This window comes from Poecilia reticulata, chromosome 5, assembly GCF_904066995.2.
Source record: "Poecilia reticulata chromosome 5, P_reticulata-male-v2, whole genome shotgun sequence".
Classification (NCBI taxonomy): Eukaryota; Metazoa; Chordata; class Actinopteri; order Cyprinodontiformes; family Poeciliidae; genus Poecilia; species Poecilia reticulata.
Window position 1 is genome coordinate 10,887,175 of NC_088834.1, and position 21,429 is coordinate 10,908,603.

Consider the following 21,429-nt stretch of genomic DNA (forward strand, 5'->3'; position numbering starts at 1 on the left):
TGTAAAGCATTTAAGAACAAAGGTTGAGATTTTGCAAGTTGGATTTTATTTTTAAATTGTTTCTTAAATATATTTATTGTACAGTTACATTGATGCAGTAGAAAATGTTTCAGTTCAGCCCAGTGTTATATTACTTCCGGCCGCTAGAGGGCAGTAGTTTGGCTCATTGACAACATTTTATCTTAAGGATTTCAAATTTTGAGGGGGATGAGTTAATTATAAAAGGTCTACCAATGTAAGCAGGAAACAAAACATTTGACAAAAAGCTGCATATTTTATCAAGTGTTCTGATCAGGTATTGAAATGTGGAACGGATCCGAGTTGAAGTGCAAGGTAAAAAGACATCAGCACCAGTTTTATGATCACTTGATTCTTGGCTGAAAAAAACAAATAGACCAACAAAAAGGCTCAAAACTCGAGCATCGAGTGTGTCGTTTGTGCAAGCGTTGAAACGATGGTTAGTAAAGCTTTGTGTTCTTGGTTTCTCTTAACAGTCCATGCCCATCTTATGACATGGGAGGGGAATAAAAATGTACTTGGTAATTTCTCCACAAGTATCTCCTTTGCATTAATAAGTTTGCAGTAAATAACCGAGCCTCTATCTGTTCATATTTCCTTTAGTTGAACAATATTGCATTCAGTAAACTTGAACTATTGCCTGTAATGGGCCTCAATTATCTTGTCTAAGTTGCCAACTGACTATAAGTAACGCTCAATTTATTTGCCAAAAAGGCGCCTCTCAATAAATTAGAATATCATCAAAAGGTTTCTTAATTTTAAAAAAATGAATCCAGTGTATTTATTACACAGTGATATAAGCATTACTTTGTTAGTTTTGATGATTATGGCCAAAATTCAGTTTGTTGGAATACTATACGAAGCCAATTCTATACATCCTGTACATGATAGCTAACACTATCATGTACAGGATAGCTAATTCGTCTTTCTTCCTGCAGATAGTCACTGACTCCTCCATAATGAGACTGAAAAACTTAATTGCTAAAGATGACCGCAATTATTTAAACTTTCTGAGAAGCTGGGGTTTGGTGTTTTCATTCACTATAATCTATAATCATCAAAATAAATAAATTGCTGAAAAATATAGGCCTCCGTGTAATAAATCTATATAGTACATGAGTTTCACCTCTTGCATTGAATTACTGAGAAAAATTACCTTTCAGATGATGGTTTTTAAATGTACTGAGGTGCACCTGTACATGCTTTATGAGCATTTGTTCATCTAAGGGTTGGTTTAATTTTCACAAAAACGATATTTTCTGGACTGAAATATCAAAACATCTTAAATATGCATACTTTTTTCTTACAAACATGCTTTTTAAATATTACAAACCCCTCAGACTCTCCAAAAACACATTTGCCCCTGCAAAATACTTAAATACTGCAATACTTTTTATGTTTTAGATCAGACATGAACAGCAGGTAAAGTTACATTCTACCAGCAAAAGCTTTATGAGGTTCTTATATAATAGCGCCACCTGCTGAGGAATGTCAGCACCTTCAGTTATACAATCTCAAGTATAAAAACATTTGTTCATTTTACAACATCTTATATTAACAGTGGCGATGAATGGAAGTCAAAAACTATGATAATAAATAATTGCAAACAACCTTAAATGTAAACTGTTTTTCTTTTATCAGCCGTTTCACATTAAAATAATAAGTGCATAATATTTAAAGGAAAAAGATTATGACACAGTAGATCTTAAGAAATAAGTGCAGGTCAAACTTGTTATAAAAACCCTGAAATGATCTCCTAATCATATTTTCACTGGACAGTATAAAATAAATACATATAAAAATCAACGTGGCAGATGACAGAAGACATGAACGGACAGTCTTGTTACTGGCCTCTCTGAGATGTGTTGTTCTGGAGCTGAAAACGGATTGCTTTGCTGTCTGTCAGAGTGCCTCTAGTTTTATATCCACAGATTTTCTGATAAGGTTTTCATTTCCTTTCTGCATTCAATCCCTCCTGTGGTTGCGTCTGTGGATTTCCTAATGTCTGACAGAGTAAAAGAAGGATGCAGAGATGCAGATGTATAGATCTTATGGGTTCAGATGTTTGGGTTTCACCAGTTGGTTGGAGGCTGATTCGGCTCTGCGCCGCATGAATGGTCCAGTTCTGCACTGTCGCAGTCCGAGTCGTCGTACAGGCCCTAACAGATCAAACAAGCACAGATTCTCTGAATTAGCACATTTACTGGGTAATGTCACCAAAGATTACCTGTTTTTACACAATCAAGTCTAATAGTTACATTTTCTGACATGGGGTTCTGTTGAGGCAATCAGTATCTTACCTGAAGTAGACAGAAGACAAAGTTGTCTCTGTCTAGAGTCGAGTGTCAAGCTCATTTTCATTTTAGGCTTTATCAAGACCACAAATGTCCTCAAAGGGCTGGTTGTGGGAAATATATTTAGAAATCTAACCAATAACAAACTTAAAATATTAATAACTAACTGTCTCTGGATCCGATGAGTACTTCTCAAAGTTAAATAATACTGAAGACCTTTTCACATTAATGTAATTTGGCAGCAAACAGACACATTCAATAAAGTAGAATATTATTGAATAGCCCATTTATTTTAGAAACTTAATCACTAAATGAGACACATTATATGGATTAACTAAACAGATGAATGTTATAAAGCCTTAATTTCAATTGTGACTATTTTCCTATTTAGAAAAATTATTATTTTCTATTTAGCTAAAGAAAACATGATATTTAAAATTAGAATGTTACATCAGACCAATAAAAAAGTATTTTTAAAAACAGAAATGTGACCTTAATGAAAAGTGCATTATTTTCAAAAGGTACATTCAATCTGATAAATGAGACTGATCAAGACACATATTGCAATTCATTGACTATCACTTCTGATTAAAAACTGCCTTGATTGATAAACTAATACTTAAGAACACAACTATTACCTTTAAGGTTCTATTTATGTCTCCCTCTAGAGGACCACATAAATACTTATGGCGGGCTGGTTTTGGACCCCGGACCTTGAGTTTGACACACGTGGTTTAGAGAAATGAAGAGAAGTTCTAACAGGGGGGGTTATGCTAATAGCTTGTAGGACGGCGGCATGTTTCCTGATTGGGTATGATCAACATATTGGGTATGGGAAACTACTGTTATCTAAACTTAATATAACCAAACACATCCCCAGAGTTAACATGGGCTCCGGTCTTACTAGCTCTTTGATTAATTCCTTGGAGAGACCTAATCTCTGATTCTCCAAACACTAAAATACTCAAATTAACTCCATGTTGCTCTTGTTTAGATAAAGCGGAAATAATCCCTTCAGTCTTTATTTCTGGCGTACCTCACAGTTATGTTCACTCAAAGCGAGCTGCGTCTTGACTTGTCGTACTTCAGCTTCCCTCTCAGACAGTCCATCGGAGCCCAGCTGGCTCGGATCACAGGGGTCAGCTGGGATTTCTGAGCCCTGAGACAGCAAGTCGTCGCTTTTGTCATCCAGCCGCTCGTCCGTGTTGGTGCTGACCACGTCGGGTGTGCCGCTGTGGGAGTGGTCGGTGGTGTTTCCCTCCTCGCCGTCTGACACTGATAGGTTTTCTAGGCTGAAGTTTGACAGCGACTGACATTTGGAGATGCTCACTGGCCGCCTGTGTAAGAAACAGAACAGACATATGCAGAATTAGAAATATTAGCTTATTGTTAGGAGACAGACAAGTGAATGTGAGTTCCAGAAATAAATAAACATCACTATGAAATACAGCATGTGTGGCAAAAAAAAAATTACCATCATTTCAATCATTTGAAACAAAATGTTGGCCAACTGCAAAGTATGTCCATGTTGTACAGTTTATGCAACTTGATACTTGGTCAGGCTTCCTTATATAGTATGTTCTAAGACTGAAGCACTAATGTCTCAGCTAGAGAAACATAACCCTGTCTTTAACCAGACTGATTACTGCAACAGTTTCCTCACACGTCTGCCTAAAAACATAAATCCTCCAGCTGCAGCTGATCCAGAATGCTGCTGCTCGCATTCTCACTAAAACCAGGAAGAAAGAGCACATAACCCCAGTTATAAAATCCTTAAACAGGCTCCCTGTAGCTCAGAGAGTATACTTTAAAATATTTTTGTCAGTTTATAAATTACTGAATGGCTTAGGACCAAAATATATTAACGATTTGTTGTTTGACTTATTAACCTTCCAGATCATATAGATGTTCTAATTCTAGTCTCCTCTGCATCCCCAATATCACAACCAAACATGAAGAAACAGGATTCAGTTTTATGCTCCAATAACCTGGAACAAACTGCCAGAAATCGACAAAATTGTTGAAACACTGAGCACCTTCAAATCAGGGCTAAAACCTCTTTTGCTTAGAGCTGCTTTTGATTAATAATAACTGGAACATTGATGGATTCTGTCTGGATTAAACCTTTTTATTACTTCTCTTCATTTTGCAACTATTCTGTAATGTTTTTATTTCTCTTTATTTCGTTGTGTTTTTTTTCATATAAAGCACTCTCAAGTGTATGGCTTATTTGCTTTCATGTAGTAAAATGTACATCTTGGCTGTCATATTTTACTGATAAGACAGAGAAAAATGTTGCCATATTTGTCTTTGACAATGTGACTACAATCCATTTAGCTGGTTTTCAAATGTTACTTGGTGTTATTATTTTTAAATAACATATCTAATTAGCACAAAGTATCTTGATTCATGTTATGGTCAGCTCTAATGAGATAATACAGTCAACTGAGCAAAATGACAATCATGAAAATTAAATTTCTAAATAATTGTTCAAGTCTTTGCAACTCTCACCGTCTCCTGGGCAGCTCCACCTCACTGTCCACTTCTCCCTCCTCTTCCTCTGAAGAAAGTCCACGTCTCTGTGGAGAAAAGCATCAACAAGGACATATAGCTTAACACTATTCTGAATAATTTCATTGAAGATTTTTGAGATTCCTCATGAGAAAATACATTTTTGAAAAGAGAAACAGAAAAATAAACCTGAAATATGAAAGTACAGCTTCTCTAAAAAATTCACTACCATTAATTCACAGAGATCAAACATTCAAATCTTTTAAGCCTGTTGCTTAAATCAACTTGTGGTTCTACATTCTGTGAACTAAATACATTAAGATATTAATTTACCAGTCATGGTAGTAAAACCACTTTACAGTGACAGCTGCAGGCTCACGTGCACTTTTAAATAAAATGCAAGAATCAGATTTGTAATCTGTTACTTTATTATCCTGAAGCATCTCCCTGTAGATTAGTTTCTGCTGTCTTTGTAAAAGTGATTCCAATGGGAGCAGCTTACCTGACTGCGTGTGACCGCCGCCCTGTACAGCAAGGCTGCAGGCGTGAGGCGGCGCTGACTTCTGGGTGAGCGTGTGATCACTGTCCCTTCCTCCTTGTCCTCCACTTCATGGGAGACCCGAGCATTCCCCAGAACAGACGCTCTCCCTGCAGCGGCCCCTCTTCCACACGGTGAATCTGGGCTGCTGGAGAATGGGATGGATGCTGCATCTTCGCTGGGCGTGTCGCTCCGTGGGGGCGTCTCCACCAGGTCATCGCCCCCCACGCCCACATCTTGCCTGTCCCTCGGCCCCTCCGTTTCTCCGCTGTCTTCCAGCCCAGCGGAGGCGCTCTGACTGCCTGCTCTGTCCAGTCCAGGCCTTAGCTGCCCCCTCCTGCGGACCTCTGCCTCCAGGGTGGTTGAAATGAGATCGGGGCTGGAGGAGGACATCTTCTTTAGCAGCAGGTCATGCTGGAGGCCCCTGATTGCCGCGGTGGGGTCCAGACGGTGCTTGCTGCTGGGAACGGATGAGGTGGCATTGATCATTGCTAGGGAGGAGGACAGAGTGGCTTTCAGCTGAGCCAGGTCGCTGCTGCTGCCCTTGCCGGCCTTCCTGTAGCGGGGCTTTCCTCGGCGAGAGCGGCCAGGGGAGGTGGAGCCTTTGTTGGGGATGGTGACCTGGGTCATAGAGGAGTCCAGTTTGGGCAGGATGACTTCTGACTTCAGTAAATCTGGTCTGCAAACAGAAGAAACACGCTATGTTTATAAAAAGTTTGTCTTTTTATACTATAATTGCTTAAGGTTTTCCTTAACAGTGAAGGTTTTTGGTTATGCATTAACGCCTACTTTGGGTCTAAGGCTGTAGAAATAGCAGAACTTCTAATTGACTTCTTTTTAATAAATAAGCCAAAAAAAAAGAAAAAAAAAGAAAATATTATTTAATAGTTTTGAATTGATCTTGCAAACAAAAATGCCTAAAAACCTTGCTTTGATGTGTTATAAAGAACCCCGTCATCTCAAATTCTGTATGCTTACTGACTGATTTGGTATTACCACAAACATAATGAGTTTGAACAAACATTCATATATCATGTCCAGGTATGGAAAACTGTGTGCCTTGCTGTTTCACCTCTTGCTGTGTGAAGGTAGTTTCTGCGGTACATTGCGTTTCTTCATGAGCTTCTCCATGGAGTTGGAGGAGGCCGACTGTCTGGAGCTGTGGTGCTTGAAGCAGCTGGGGTATTTTTTGTCCAGTGACTGCTCCCTCCTGGGGAGGGACATAAGAACATCAGACATAAAGAACATCACTAGTTAGACACAAAATACGGTCTGTACTTCATGACTGACAATGTCCCGTTAGTAACAAATTTACAGCACAAAACATCTATAATTAGCAGCAAAACATCTACAATTAGTCCATTAATTTCTCAGTTTTAGGGCAGGTTTATTTTTAAACAGAATGACCCCAATCACATATTTCTTTAATGTAAATGTTTTAAAAGCATGTCAAGAATAAAAATGAAGCAGCAAAGTTTCATACTTGAGAAGCTCCTTCTCTTTGATCTCCAGCTGCAGCATGATGGCGTTAAGCTCCATGTAGAGATTATTGGCTCGCTCCAGTTTCCGCTCGTAGTGCTCCCGGATGTCCAGTGCATGTCTGCATGTAGAGGAAAGCTCAATAACGTCCAGACACACGCACTGTGCACAACAATTACTGAGATGATGGGAGCTATATTTAAATCTGAGGATACAGAGTATGAATTTTTTAGATAACTTGAGATTGTTGTTTCTACTTTACATTCCAAATCTTTTAACTATAAAAATCATTCACAGAACTACTAATAATATATTAAACAGATATTTGCTTTAATCTTTAAATGCATGTGCTAAAACAGGCAATGTTAAACAATAAAATCCAGGAAACGTATAACAAGTTGCACATATTTTACAGTACTAATGAGAAGAATGTATGCTAAACTTTAATGTTAAATATAAGATATCAAAAATACTAAGATTGGAGTCAGGTCCTAAACAACACACAATGTTTAACATAAACCAATTCTGCAGCCATGCAATGCTTAGCTGATGCTATTTTATTTTATTTATTTTTTTAGCAAATTTCAGGAATCAGTTTACTTTTTCTTAAAGGAGATCCATGAATGCTTTTTAGTACATTAGCGCGCTGCCTAATGTACTGAGTCCTTCTAAAATCTTTTACATTTATTTCGACAGACATATGCCTTACTGGGATAGTTTGTGGAGTAACACAGTCATCAGAGTGAATTACTACGTCCTTGTATCTTAATAATGATCTAAAGCTAATAGCATGGCAATTTAAAGGCTTTGAAAAATAATATCAGTGCAGCTGAATAGAAATACACGCTACAGTTGACAGCACAATTTTCTTTACAATTCTAACCTGAGTTCTTCTCTGCGTCGTTTGATGAGTTCCTCATCCAGTCTGTGAAGACATGTCCCCTCTGACTTAATCTTCTCAAAGTTATGTCTCACCTCGTCTCTCCACTCCGCCTGGAGAAACACAGAACGAAACACCGTCAGGAGAAAGTGTTAATGACCCGGAGCGACTGCACACTTTGAAGTGTCAAACATCAAATTTGTCTATGTGATGACGAGACTTTGTTAGCAGGTTTTCACGACAAAGAGAGAAATAAGCCAGAGAAAAGTTGAACGACATAAGCATGCATCAGTATATGCAGCAGAAGCATAGGGTATGTGGTGAAGGATGTAAAGTCATACCAAATGAACAAATAAAAATATATAATTGTAATGGTGATGGGCATGTGGACACAGCAGGAAACCATTTATCCCTTTTATACATGTTTTTAAACTCCTTCACCTTTGCAAACATGGAGTATTTTGTCAGTTCTCTCGTTTGCACTGCGATAATTAACTGTGACTCAAGTTCGCGGTGCTAATATTAACATAAAATGATACCAACACCACAAGACAACTTCTTTGCACCTTGATTTAGATAGAGAAATGCTTTCAATTTGCAGAGCAATTAGCTTTTTTTTTTTTTGTCACTGAAACCAAACCCATTAAGCTGTCAGATAAAAATCAATACCCAAAGAGCGAAACCAAACGTACACTGACGTGACGTGAATCTTAAAAGAAAAGAAAAGAAATGCGGCATGGGCATTTTCTTGTGTGCGGCAGAGCATGACAACTGTTATCTGATACCTGTCATAGCAGAGAACTAAGTAAGTCAGATTTATGAGCGCATGGAGGCACATGCATGTGTATTAGACTCGCGCACGAAAGATGCTCTTCTTATTAACCTAATGGACTCTGTGCGCACTCTTCTATGTCTCCAGTCCCCTCTTTTTTCCACTCTCTTTTCTCTGCTCTCTACCATTAAGGCAATCAATACACTCTGGCAGCAAATACTTCTTTCTAATGTCACAAGAAAAATCCATTATGGGGCAGAGAGGAGGAAAAAACTGGGCAGGGATTCAACCGGGAGAAGGGGGCAGGGAGAAATAAAGGATCAAGGATAAGTGGACAGAGTGATGGAGGTTTACGTTTCGCATGAAGAGATTCAACCAGATAAGATGAGTTATAAATAGATATGCACAAAGACATATTTTCCACACAATTATACCTCCATACTTCATCTCTTTGGTCAAGCACATTTGTACTATGCCTCCATCCCCCACCCAGACACAGGTAGACACACAGCGTCCTTCCCCATCACACTCAATATGAAGAAAAGGTTCTTTCCTTGACCCGTGAACCGAAGCTTGAATAAAAGACCACAAATCAGCAGAAGCATGTGACACGGAAAGAAAAAGGGAGGAAAAAAAAAAAAGCAAGCAACAATAATGCGGTGTGATTGAAAGGACAGGTATTATTAGTGGGCTCCCTGGAGACCTGGGGCTCGGGTGCAGCTGTGTACTTGCCACTGCATATAGTTACTGCAGTGGACTGGAAAAAAATGGTGGCAGCTTGTCAGCAAAATGAGAATTAGTGATGTTGGCAGGGGAGAGATACAGACCTCATGTGCACTTCACTAAACGGTCATTTATTTCTCAATCTGACTTAATGAATAGATTTCCTGTAAATAAATCTATGAAATGTATTTTATAAAGGTTGACTTAATCCTCCGACTCCGTCTGATTTTCCATCAACATAAATTGTCACACCAGTTTTTGCAGGGAATAAGTATTTATTTCCTTAAGGATTTGTTTTATGTTTTTTTCTTTGTCTATTGCAACTGAATGTTTCAGATCAAATGAAATTTAATATTGGACAAAGATAAACTGAATACATACAGAAATACCTGATTGGGCGAGAGGCAGAGGCACCATTAGTTTCTAACAATTACTTTGTTTACTTTGTAAAAACAAAAAAGCTTTCCATGATGGTGTGAAAATAAAAATGCCAACTTGTCAAATCATTCATTATCTGTGATTAACAACATTTTTGACTCAATTTCAGCAGCCAAACCTACATAGTCAAGAATCACATAACTAGAACCTGTGTGACAACATCAGGACAGTCTACAATATATATATATATATATATATATATATATATATATATATATATATATATATATATATATATATATATATATATATATATATATATATATATATATATATATATATAACTAAATTATATATATATTTTTTTATTTATTTTTTTTTATATTGGACCGGGTAGGTCTTAACTTTTTTTAGGAGAAATTATCTCTAAAACTCCTTTCTGCATTTATTTAGATTGTCACTGTTTGTCATCGCATGTTTTTGCAAAGCACTTTAATGATCTTGAACATTTAAGAGTGACAAGAAAGCAAAAACTGAAAAAAATGAAATGAAATTACTTTTGAATGTCTCTCCTACAACAAACATATGACTCTTCTGTTTTCTCGTGCTACAATTATCTTACCTGAGACTGAAAATAAGTTTCTTGTGGAGTAGACAGTATGTCTGCAGAGGCAATATCAAGATGTAGGAGGATTTGTCGAAATGAAGGCCTGTTTCTTGGCTTGCAGTTCCTGTAAAAAAAGGGTAAATTCAAATTTTACTACCCGCCTGCTTAAATGACTTCTTTGATGTGTTTTTTTTAATTTATTTTTTTATCTCTTCATCTTCCTCACCAGCATTGCTTCAGGAGTAGCTTGAAGCTGTCTGGACAGCTATCGGGCACAGGCAGCTGCAGGCTGTTGTTTCCCACTCCCCAGATGATAGCGGAGGAGTCCACGTCCTTGTAGGGCACCTCCCCCGTCAGCATCTCCCACAGCACAACGCCAAATGACCTTCAAAAAAATGGGACACAGCTTCTTTCAGACGCACGGAAGTTACTGATGTAGGCTGAACAGACGAAAGTAAACCAAAAAGGAGACTGTGTCAGATTTTTAGCAAAGTCAAATTGTATGCTTTCTATTAATTTTAGAACAATAATATATAACAGAATAATACAAACAACATGTTCAACTTTTTTTAAGATTATAAAGATAGTAGACTCAAGTAGGCAAAAACAAAAATAGAGCTATGTCTTCACTTAGACTTATGTTTTAATGTAAGAACACAACAACAGGCCTACAGGGATGGTAACTACAGAAATTGCTCTAAGTGACTCCTCCTGGTTTTCATGTGCCGTATCCAAGGTGCCAGTTGCATCACATGTAATAATGCATGTGTATTTTTAGCATCCCTTCAGCCCCACACTTATTATTCTTCTTGGTGTCACGCATGAAGAGAAGACCGTTAAGAACAGATGAGTGTAGTTTTTTTTTTTTGTTCTCAAGATTTGGATCGAAACTCAACATTTGTTCTGACAGTTTTAATGACAGTGTATAAATGCACTCATTGTTATCAAAACACGAAAAAATGTTATTTAAAAAGCAGCGTGATTTGTTTGCCGTTTCACATCAAACAGAGGAAATGTGAAATAATACTAAAGTTTATTATCATTATTATTTTACTGTTACACTGAGTTCTGAAATTCTACAATCAGATTCCCTATAGAACCATGTTTTCATGCAAATACTGACTGATTTTTTTTGTTATAAAAACAAAGTAAAATACAAAAGGAATCACAAGACTGAGATATAATACCAACTGTTTTATAGCCTTTGGCAACATCTTGAGGAAGCACCAGCTGTGGTTACTGCAAGAGCCATTTTATCTGAAACAGGCCACGGCCATGATTTATGATTTGGAATAGATTTATCACTGTTCTAATTTAACTCTTAAAGAAAAAATACTGCGAATAAAATAGCAAGTAATTATGAATCAGTGTGAATCCCATGCACAATACATTTCTAAAGGTTAGGGCATCAACATTACTTCTATGGAGCAGGGAGACAGCAAAAGGAAGCAGCTTTTCAGCTGTAAAACACTGAGATTTCCAGGAGCACGCTTGGAGACAAAGGAGTTGGAGGATGGCTGACAAATGTTGTATTATACAATTATATAATTTAAAAACACAGATGTTAATATTTTCCACATAAACAAATGCTTAATTCCAGAACATCCACGCCAAGATTTGGTTGTCCAAATATATCATATTTGGACAACCAATATGATATATTGGTTTTTGAGGAAAATATCAAGATCCTTACATCACGCATTATAATGTGTCGTTTGATGCATGCTAATTTTTTTTTTTTTCTCCAATCTATTACATCTGTGTTATTTTCTTAGTGGCAATAAAATGCTTGAAGTTGTTCATCAGTATATTTGGGGTTTACTATTTCATTTTTAAGTAACTAGTTCAATTTGCATATATATTTATTTTTTTCTTTTAATTAAATTTATTACATTTCCCCCACTGCTCCTCTGTATTAATGCAACAAAAACAAAATGTGTTCAACATCTGACAAAGCTTAACCTTTCTTACTCTTTTTGTGCTATGGATGCATTTCAAGTGATTTAAATAGGTTTAAGCAAAAATGTACACGACACACAAAGGCTTTGCTTTCTTTTTGCATCAAAAGCTTTTTAATCCTATTTTCACTTCCCAGCTAATGCACTGCTGGCCGAGGGCCAACCCATCCAAAGGCTTGGAAGGTTATTCCAGCCTCTCCTGAGCACTGCAGCATCTGGCAGATCAATTATTAAATTAGCTGGCGTTCCTTTCAGGATGGAGAGGAAGACTGATGGAGGGATTGTAGTAAAGGAGAAAAAGGGAGGTAGAAAATGTAGCAAGCTGGGGGGGATTAAAGCTTAGCATAGGGCAACCCATCAGATACGGCAGAGACCCTATAGAGTTTCATGTAATGAGATATTATACATCATATTGAATAGATTTTCTAGAAATAGGATCCTTTGCGCTGCACTGTGGTAGACTAGAGCTAATGAGATTCTATGCTGATTTGGTGGCTGAAAAGACAAATCATCTGGGAAATTTTTTAAGGGCTCACAAAGGGGAAAAGCACAGTTCAAGAGGGTCATGACACTTACCAAATATCCACCTTCTCTGAAACGGGTTCATTGCGGATGACCTCGGGAGCCATCCAGGCCACAGTCCCAGCAAAAGACATCTTGGTGCTCTTGTCATTAAGCTCCTTGGACGTTCCAAAATCTGAGATCTTCACTGCATCATCATAGGTGATGAGCATGCTGGTACACAAAACTTATGTTTAATTAAAACCAACTGCATCACACATTCAAACGCTGAATTAACATGATCATTTCTGAATTTGACATTTTTCTCAAATAGTTTTCTGCCTTTACTGCATGTTGACAACTAAATATTGAGCTTTCATGCATGTTTATGGTACTTTTTCACATTCAGATTACAGTGTTCCAGTCAAACAACTTTTTTTTTTTTTTTTTAAAGCAAACTTACTTAGGTGACTTGAGGTCTCTGTGGATGATCTTGTGGAGATGAAGGTAGTTCATTCCCCCGGCGATGCCCATGGCCCAGTCCATGAGCAGGGACGGGGTGATCTTCCTGCCCGCTCTCAGGACTTCGTACAGCTGTCCTTGAGCACAGTACTCCATAATGATGCAGTAACAAGGAGCCTGAGTACAAATACCTCTGAAAAAGTAGAACGAAAGTGGTTGTTAAAGACAATGTCTGTGCTAAAACTGAATTAGTTATGCTCCCATCATGTGGACACCTAAAGCAAGTAAACAATACAAGAAAAAAACACTTATGTAAGTGATATGCTACAGTAAATATATATTCTAAATAAATATACTGTATGGTATATAAATCATCTAATAAGTTCAGTCAGAAGTCTGCCTTTTCTGGTTCTAAAAAAACCACAAAATCACGTCGACCTACTTGAAAGTGATTATGTTGGGATGCTTGAGCTTCCTCAGGTGCTTGATATCAGTCTCTTTGATGTTTCGTACTTTTTTCACAGCCACTTCCTGTCCGTGGAGTTTCCCCAGAAAAACAGCACCCTGGGCTCCGCTGCCCACCCACTGTAGGTCCGAAATCTCCTCAAACGGGACTTCCCACTCCTCTGAAGCAACAGAAAGATAAAGCAAAAGCTCTCTGTGAGTTTACCTGGTGAGGTAGCAGCATGTAAGCTAAAATTACGACATGATCAATGTACTGACCTCCACTGACTACATATCAGTGTTACTTGAATGATGAAACACTGAAGCAACAACATGTCTGTGAATCCTCGTTCTATTCTTAGTGAGTTTAATAAGGCCAAGAAGAAGATCTTACACTGTTGGTAAGAGTTTAGTAATCCTCAATCTTTCTGGAAAGCATCATTGCTTTGACATTTAAAAATCTAAGCGCCTATGTCAGTGCCATATCAGTGGCAAGAAAAAGCAAATGCAAATCAAATGCAGCAGCCTTTTGTTCACTAAATACATTTACAACATGACAAGAAATTTGCTCCAGATATTGTCAGCGACATAAGTAACCCACATGTGCAAAGAAATAAATGAGCAAGTCCATAAATTATGTGCCATAAATAGAGCAAGTGCTGAATACACGTTGCTTAATCTAAATGACAGCCTGCAAAAAGGTTTCTCATTGTTAAAGTAATCACGCAAGGAAAGTCAGTTTTATTTGTTTTGTAACATTCACACATGAGGGAGTTCAAAGTGTTTCAGATATAAACAAAGAAACACTGACAGGACAAAGAAAATACGGCAATTGCATAAGCATGAAATACACAAGCGTGAGATTCAAAAAGGTCTGGTGAGAATCAGCAAATATAAACTCTCTGGAAATGGCATTGCACATCACATCAAATAAATCAACAGCGTCTTGGAGATGGCAACATCATGGGGTTGAAGTGATTTTTAGTACGGCTCTGGCAGGCTTCATACAAATGAATAAAGGAAAAATGGATAAATTAGTGAGAGTTGATGCAAATCTGATGTAAAATGGAGTGGGTTTACAGAAAGACATTGAACCTCACACACACACAGCCAAGGCAACTCTCAGATTGTGTCAGTGTGAAAAATAACTACCAGAAAGACTGTATTCTATATAAAAACCTATTTTTATATGGAATAAAAATGTATTCTATATAAAGATCTGAAAATCAGAGTGCATAGAAGAACCTTCAAGATTTGAAGACAGTTTGAAGGTTGGTACTAAAATCACACCTGTAATGGTTCAGCACTTATTCCCCTGTCATTCCACTTTATTATTAAACTTAATTTGTGACCTTACTTGATTTTAATTTATTTGTTTGCGTGACTTGGTGTGATTTTCATTTCAATCCTCTCATTACAATAGTATGTAATGTCTGATCATTATTAGCATCATAGCTATTAGCACAATCGTGCGATTCTTTATCGGACAGTAAAAGAGGTCAGTTATTAAATACAGAGGCTGAAAATTGAGGCAAATTTTGATTGAAAAAATATAACTTGATGGAGTGAAACTTGTAAAAACTACTTGAAGCCTAAACAACACATGACCTCAGCTGATATCTTCATGCACCACCTAACCTGCGATTCGGATGTGCGAGCAGGCCGACAGACAGACAGGGAAGCTCTAATCTCCTGTGGGTAATTCTCCCTCAGCCTCCTAAATCCTGCTTAGTGCCATTGTGGGGCTGACGCGAAACAGGGGTCCGACAACTCAGAAGGGGTTTGGAGGAAGGAGAGGATTTGAGAGGCTAATGGCTGGTTGTAGGGTGAATAGAGAGGTGGAGAAGTCTTACTGGTGTTGGTAAGTAAGGAGACAGTTAGCAGGAAAGGGGGAATTCCCCACGGTACTGCAGGGGTCTGGGCTAATATACGGAAGACATACAACCCCTTCGCTCTGCTGCTGTTCTTAACCCGGGGAGAACAGCAGCAGAGTGAGCTGTACTGACACACATTTATCATATTAATGAGGATGATATGAATGATTAATGCCCAGCAGTGATCGATAGAGTGCTCCGCCTCTAATGAGGGTCTCAGATTTTGTTGTAGTAAAGACATCAGTCCAGATCTGACACGTTTCCAAATCAGCTCGGCTTTGATTTGGTACTCCTCCATCTCTATGATCAGTAAAACGAATATAGGATTGGGCTTAAAAGTTTTATCACAATATTTTGTGGTACTGTTGTGTTGATGATAAAAGTGGCGATAGCATCTAGTTATTACTCCTTTTTATGGTAACTGTATGGCTGTGACTAAATAGCACAACAATCATAGCCCCACAAACACAAATACTGCACTTGAAAAACATTCACATTTGTAATATACCGCTTTACGACTCCAGTCTCATAAAAAGTGTGATTCAACTGCTGCTCACAGTCATTGCATTTCATTATATATCTTAAATTTATTGATATTTATTGGTACTCTCATTGAGCAGACAGTGGAGAAAATAGCAAACAATACGGACAGTTTTGGGATCGTTAATTGAAATTCAATAAAACAATAATGAATCAAAATTCATATCATGACAATAAATGTATCATAAATGATAAGTAATAAACGATATGATAAATGCCCACCCCTAGGAGGATTCACATTTTTTCCTAATTTTCATGGCAAAATGCAATTAATTACATACAAAGGTTGAAAACAAGGACTTGTTACAAGTTGGGAAGCAGTTCAGTTGTATAAGCTACTCTCTATTGTAGAGATGAGGGGAGCATCGAAGTGCAGATGGGCTGGGAGCAATAACACAGGGATGAAAAGGGGAGACAATGAGAGACAGAAGGAGGGGAGATGAGGGGAGACACTGGAGTCAATGGGTGATAAAACATTAGAAGGCAATACAGTCAGGGAGAAGTGTGAAGGTGCCAGCTCCATCTCTGATGTGAGGTGCAATATTTTTCTATCACATTCTGCATGTTATCTAACTTAAAATGCTAATATCAGTGTTTCTGCTCGCAAACGAGCTGCTCTGTGTGCGTGCATCTGTCCTCGTGCGTGCGTGTCAGGTTTGCGTTAATAGAGATGAGAGGTGCGGGGTCAGAGCGTGGCCATGCATAATTCATGAGGCAGATTTGGCAGAGGAGTCTCTGGGGAGTCCTGTGCTTTTGTAGTGGCTGCAGACATAAACAACACAGCGTCACGGGGAGCGGGTTTCACTGAGGGGGTGGGTGGTGCTAGAGGGAGGTGGGCACGAGCAGGCAAATGGATGGGATGGGATGGGATGGTGGGGGGTTTGGGGGGGGGGTATCAGGGGAGAATGAGCACGCTGCAGCTTTGATAGAGTCTCCTGATGTAGATGCATCTCACTCCTGTCAGGGAGAGTGTTTATTTACAACATGGCCTTTGTGGGAGTCATTTTTCTACCCACTGCTTAATGTAATTAAACTGAGAGATAAGATCATTTAATTAGCATATCAAGGCTTAACTGGAAAATTTAATTGGGGAAAGTGGCTGCTTTCATAGTCAGAATTAAAGCCACCATTGACCCTGAAGTTTATAGAAGCAAGTTCACTTTACACACAGAAACAGACTTACCGTCCAGAACGTGTTTGTGCTCTGTAGAGTAAGCTTTGCCAATCATAGTCCAGACAGGCCGCAGGCACCCAAACAGCCCCTCCAGAAACCCTCCTCCCCCTCCCGTGGACTGGCACTGCAACCTGGCGTCGTCCGCCTGGCTCCTGACCACAGGGCGGTCCGGATCCTGTCCCTCTCCCTCTGTCCTTCCACTGCTCCCCTCATGCTCGTGGAGTTTCAGCACACTGTTGGCAAAGTGCTCCTGTTGTTCTTCGCCAGGTGTCTGATTGTGCCCGGGGGTCTTCCCCTCTCCTCCTCCGCCTCCTCCCCCAGGCTCCACAGCAGCCCCGGTGTCTATGGAGAGGACGTTCCGGAGGACGCACTGGGTCGGGGTCAGGTCCATTTCTGGAGTGCAGGGAGTCTCGGCATCGAGCCGGCGAAAGGATGGCGGGTCAGAGATGGGTGTGTTGAAGCCAGACAGGGATGGGGAGGAGGCACGGGGTTCATGAATGAGCGCCATCAAGAAGACCGGAGCAATGGAAGCTTTAAAGAGACCAAAAAGATAGAAATAAACATTACAAAATTAGATAAAATGAATTACACTTCTAGTGGGCCTGACATGATCACTAAACTATCATAAACTGCAAACAATTAATTTCAAAGCTTCTTTTCCTGCCAAGATCAGGAACTTCATACATCACAAACTGTGTGAAACATACACAGATTAAATATGACAACACAAAACGTCTCACATTTCTCTCACTAAACAGGTGAGAATCTGTCAAACACGGGAAGAAAGAGAGAATTATCTCTCTCCTTCTATTACGTCAATCAAACTGAGTTATAACATTCAGACATGGAGAAACTGCTTAACACATCAGGTATGTTAAATGCTCCAAAATGAATTCAGTTTCTAGTACAGTAAATTTCACACTAAAATTTTGAGAAACAGCCAACCTGTAATTCATTTATTCATGAGGGGAACTTCTAATTAGTTTTCCAATACTTTCTTTTTGCCATTAGGTTGAACAAGGACTTGTGATTTTTATGTGTGTATCTGTGCTTCTAGATGCCTGTTTTTATTATTCTGTACACTGGAAATTTCCCCACTATGTAAGGATTATTCTATTCTATTCTATTCTATTCTATTCTATTCTATTCTATTCTATTCTATTCTATTCTGTTCTATTCTATTCTATTCTATTCTATTCTATTCTGCTGAGGATGTAAAGAAATCTAAAAACTTTGTTAGAAAACTCCAGGGACATCTTGAGGCACACTGTGTTACTATCTGCAACCAACCAGTAATTCGGGAGTGATGCCAACAAAATCCTTTTTTGTCTTAGCATTACAAACATAAAAGTTGTTAGTATTGGGACATGGACTGGAAGTCTGTCATCCAGTCAGATAAGACGAAAATCTGACGGGAAACACTTCAGGTGAGTTTGGAATAACATAAAGAATGAATATTTGGAAAAGTATCTTATGTCCAAGTACAGCGGAGGATATTTGATGTTTATTTCTCTCTTCCAAATGCCCTCTAAGTTAAGAGTGGATGATATCAGGAACTCTTAAACAAAACAGGTCATGTTAAATATACAATTCTGGTGGTTTCAACTAGAAACATTAAAATGGATCATTGTTGGGCATTCAGCTGGATAATGATAGCTCTCAAAAAAATAAAAAATAAAATAAAATAACTTTCTCAGTTTGAAGAGCTAAATCCTATAGAACATTTGTGGAGTAAATTGAAAAGTATAAGAGATAAGAGAGCAGCAAAACTCTGAGTTATCAAAACATTAACAGTTGGAGTACTGGTGCTTTTATTTAAAAATAATGAATCAGAGCAGAGGCTAAATCAAAGGCTAAACAGCTTTTGAGGTTATTTTAGTATTAAAAAATGTGAAATGTTAATTTTTACCAGGAGTGGCAACAAATTTATCAGCATGTGTTGGTCATAGTTTACCCAATGAAAGATGTGACAACAGGTTCAGGTAATAAAGAACAAAATGGCATCTCTCTGCCCCATAATCTGACGGCGCCTCTGCGACCAAGAGCACAACAAATAAACAAAAATATCTCTTTTTTTAACTGAACTGACAACTGTTTGCCCTCCAACATCATAGTAAACACAACAGTTGGTTGTTTACATAAAGCAGAATCACTTGTGTATTCAAATGATAAGAATAGTTCATTGAATTCAGCCCGCTTCTTCAAAGCCCTAGGTATCTCTAAGGACAACGGCGCCTGCACGCTAAACAAGGAAAGGAAATGTATTATTTCTTGTGAGAGGCTTTTGACGTGTTTCCAAGCTGGAAGGGCTTTCACTGATGAAGAGGACAAAGAGGAAAGAGATTTTTACCAGTTTGGCTAATTAATAACACCAACTAAAATCTATGACAGTTTGCTGTGTATTAAAACAAAGAATCGATATTGTTTTAGGGAACACCAAACCTGGAGAAGATCAGTTTCTATATCAGAGACATTTGAAAGAAAGTGCACACAGTTATTTTTCAACCTAAGATTCAGAATTTTTTTTTTTTTTACAATATAATAGTAGATTAAGTCTATTAGTCATGTGTGATAACATCATAATGTACCTTTGTATCTGATGCATAAGCTGTCAGCAGGCTGTCTGCATCCCATAGCTGCAATTATCATTCTTAATTCCTATATTAGTCATACAGATGGTACAGAGCCAATACAAAACTGACTGCAGGAATCATTAACCCAGAGAAGCTAAAAAAAAAAAGAATCATTCTAATTATAATTTTCTGCGCCAGTAGAAACCCCCAGAAGTCAGACACATCTGTTGTAACACATCATTCACATCAGACCGATCCTGCTTCTTAATAGTCCTGCTTTGCTGGGGTGATGGAGGTATCAGCTGCTGGAGCTGCAGGAGGAAGAGGAGGAGGAGGAGGAGGCTGCGCTCTGTTACAGGCCACTGCATCCAGGATGTTTCCGAAGCGCATCGCCGCCTCTTCTCCCACCTCCGCTGCCTCTCTGAAGATGCGCTGACAGCATCAAATAAAAACACAATCTGACTCTAATATACCAACAATAAAGGAAGACGCCTCTTTCTGTCCTCTCATTTCTTCTGTGTTTGCAAAGGAACGGTTCCTACCTCAGTGCGGAAAACAGGACTCCATCGCTGCTGATTGCATGTCTGATCCTCGATAGTTTAGGCTCGTATTTTAAATAATGACCACCTAAAAGGAGGCAAATTCTTCCGTGCTTTGGTTTCCTCCTCCTCTGCATCCAGAGCACCTTCACAGCTGCGGTTAAATCCAGTAAACGGTAAATAGAGTAAAGCTAAACGTTTCCCTGCTCCCTATTTCTCCTCCTTCTTTTTCATCACCTTCTGAGGACGCAAACTGCGCACTCTCAAGAATTTATACCACGGCCTCATATAGTAAACACGACTGATACGGAGAAGAGGAGAGAGAGAGAGAGAGAGAGAGAGAGAGAGAGAGAGAGAGAGAGAGAGAGAGAGAGAGAAATGGTAGGGAAGGAGGGATGCAGGGCTCCTCCAATCAGAGGAGAGCTGCGCTGTGACGCGTTGAGCCCGGTGAGACAGGACCAGTGCAGGTATATTCTGGCCACAGAGGGGTTTGTGTGTGAGTGAGACCTCACAGTGAAACAGGGAGGAGGAGGTCAGCCGGTATGTGAGGTGATCAAAATGATGTCATTCCCAAGGCATGCAGCATTTAACTGGACAGCACCATCTAAATCCCTTCAAACCCTATTAACGCCCTGTGTATGGAGGGCGCTTTAATTGCCGCATAATCTGCCAGCTCCGTCTGCCACAGCCTGGAGATGAAGGGCAGGTTTTCCATTATTATCATCGGATGGCACATGAGAGGCGCCTTCCCATTGTTGTGATCAGTATCTTTGAACAACTTGAATCGGTAGAAATGATGATAAAATATAAGAAACAATTGGTCATCCAACACAAGTCTTCTTCTTCTTTTTGTGTTTTAGTAGTTTTTAGTTAGTTCCCTCCTGTTTCTACTTTGGACAGCTTTTCATAGACATCTAGAAAACCTGCAGTTTTGGAGAGACTATGAGCCCAATTATACAATCATCACAATTTAGACCCTGTAAAGTCTGTAAAATCAACTGGCCTCTGCTTTTAAAACATAACTTTCACCTAAAGTGGTCATAATGTTATGTTGTAGACGCCATAAAAACTAAATCTAAGCATGAACATCTAGACACGTAAAATAAAATTATACAATACACTGATAAAAACACAGGACTGTAGCAAAACATCATCTTTGTATGA

General features: G+C 38.8%; 1 protein-coding gene across 1 annotated transcript; it reads right to left on the reverse strand.

Annotated features, from left to right (window-relative positions):
* Positions 1–23: 23 nt before the first annotated feature.
* Positions 24–20,574, reverse strand: LOC103464416 (mitogen-activated protein kinase kinase kinase 12). The gene is made up of 14 exons (XM_008408497.3): positions 20,269–20,574; positions 17,163–17,684; positions 13,564–13,747; positions 13,123–13,314; positions 12,735–12,893; positions 10,427–10,585; positions 10,216–10,324; positions 7,724–7,833; positions 6,845–6,961; positions 6,434–6,571; positions 5,326–6,040; positions 4,824–4,891; positions 3,349–3,649; positions 24–2,177 (listed from the first exon to the last, which is right to left on the reverse strand). The coding sequence occupies exons 2-14, from the start codon at positions 17,659–17,661 to the stop codon at positions 2,091–2,093; spliced, it is 2,838 nt and encodes a 945-aa protein (XP_008406719.1). The 5' UTR covers positions 17,662–17,684; positions 20,269–20,574; the 3' UTR covers positions 24–2,090.
* Positions 20,575–21,429: the final 855 nt, after the last annotated feature.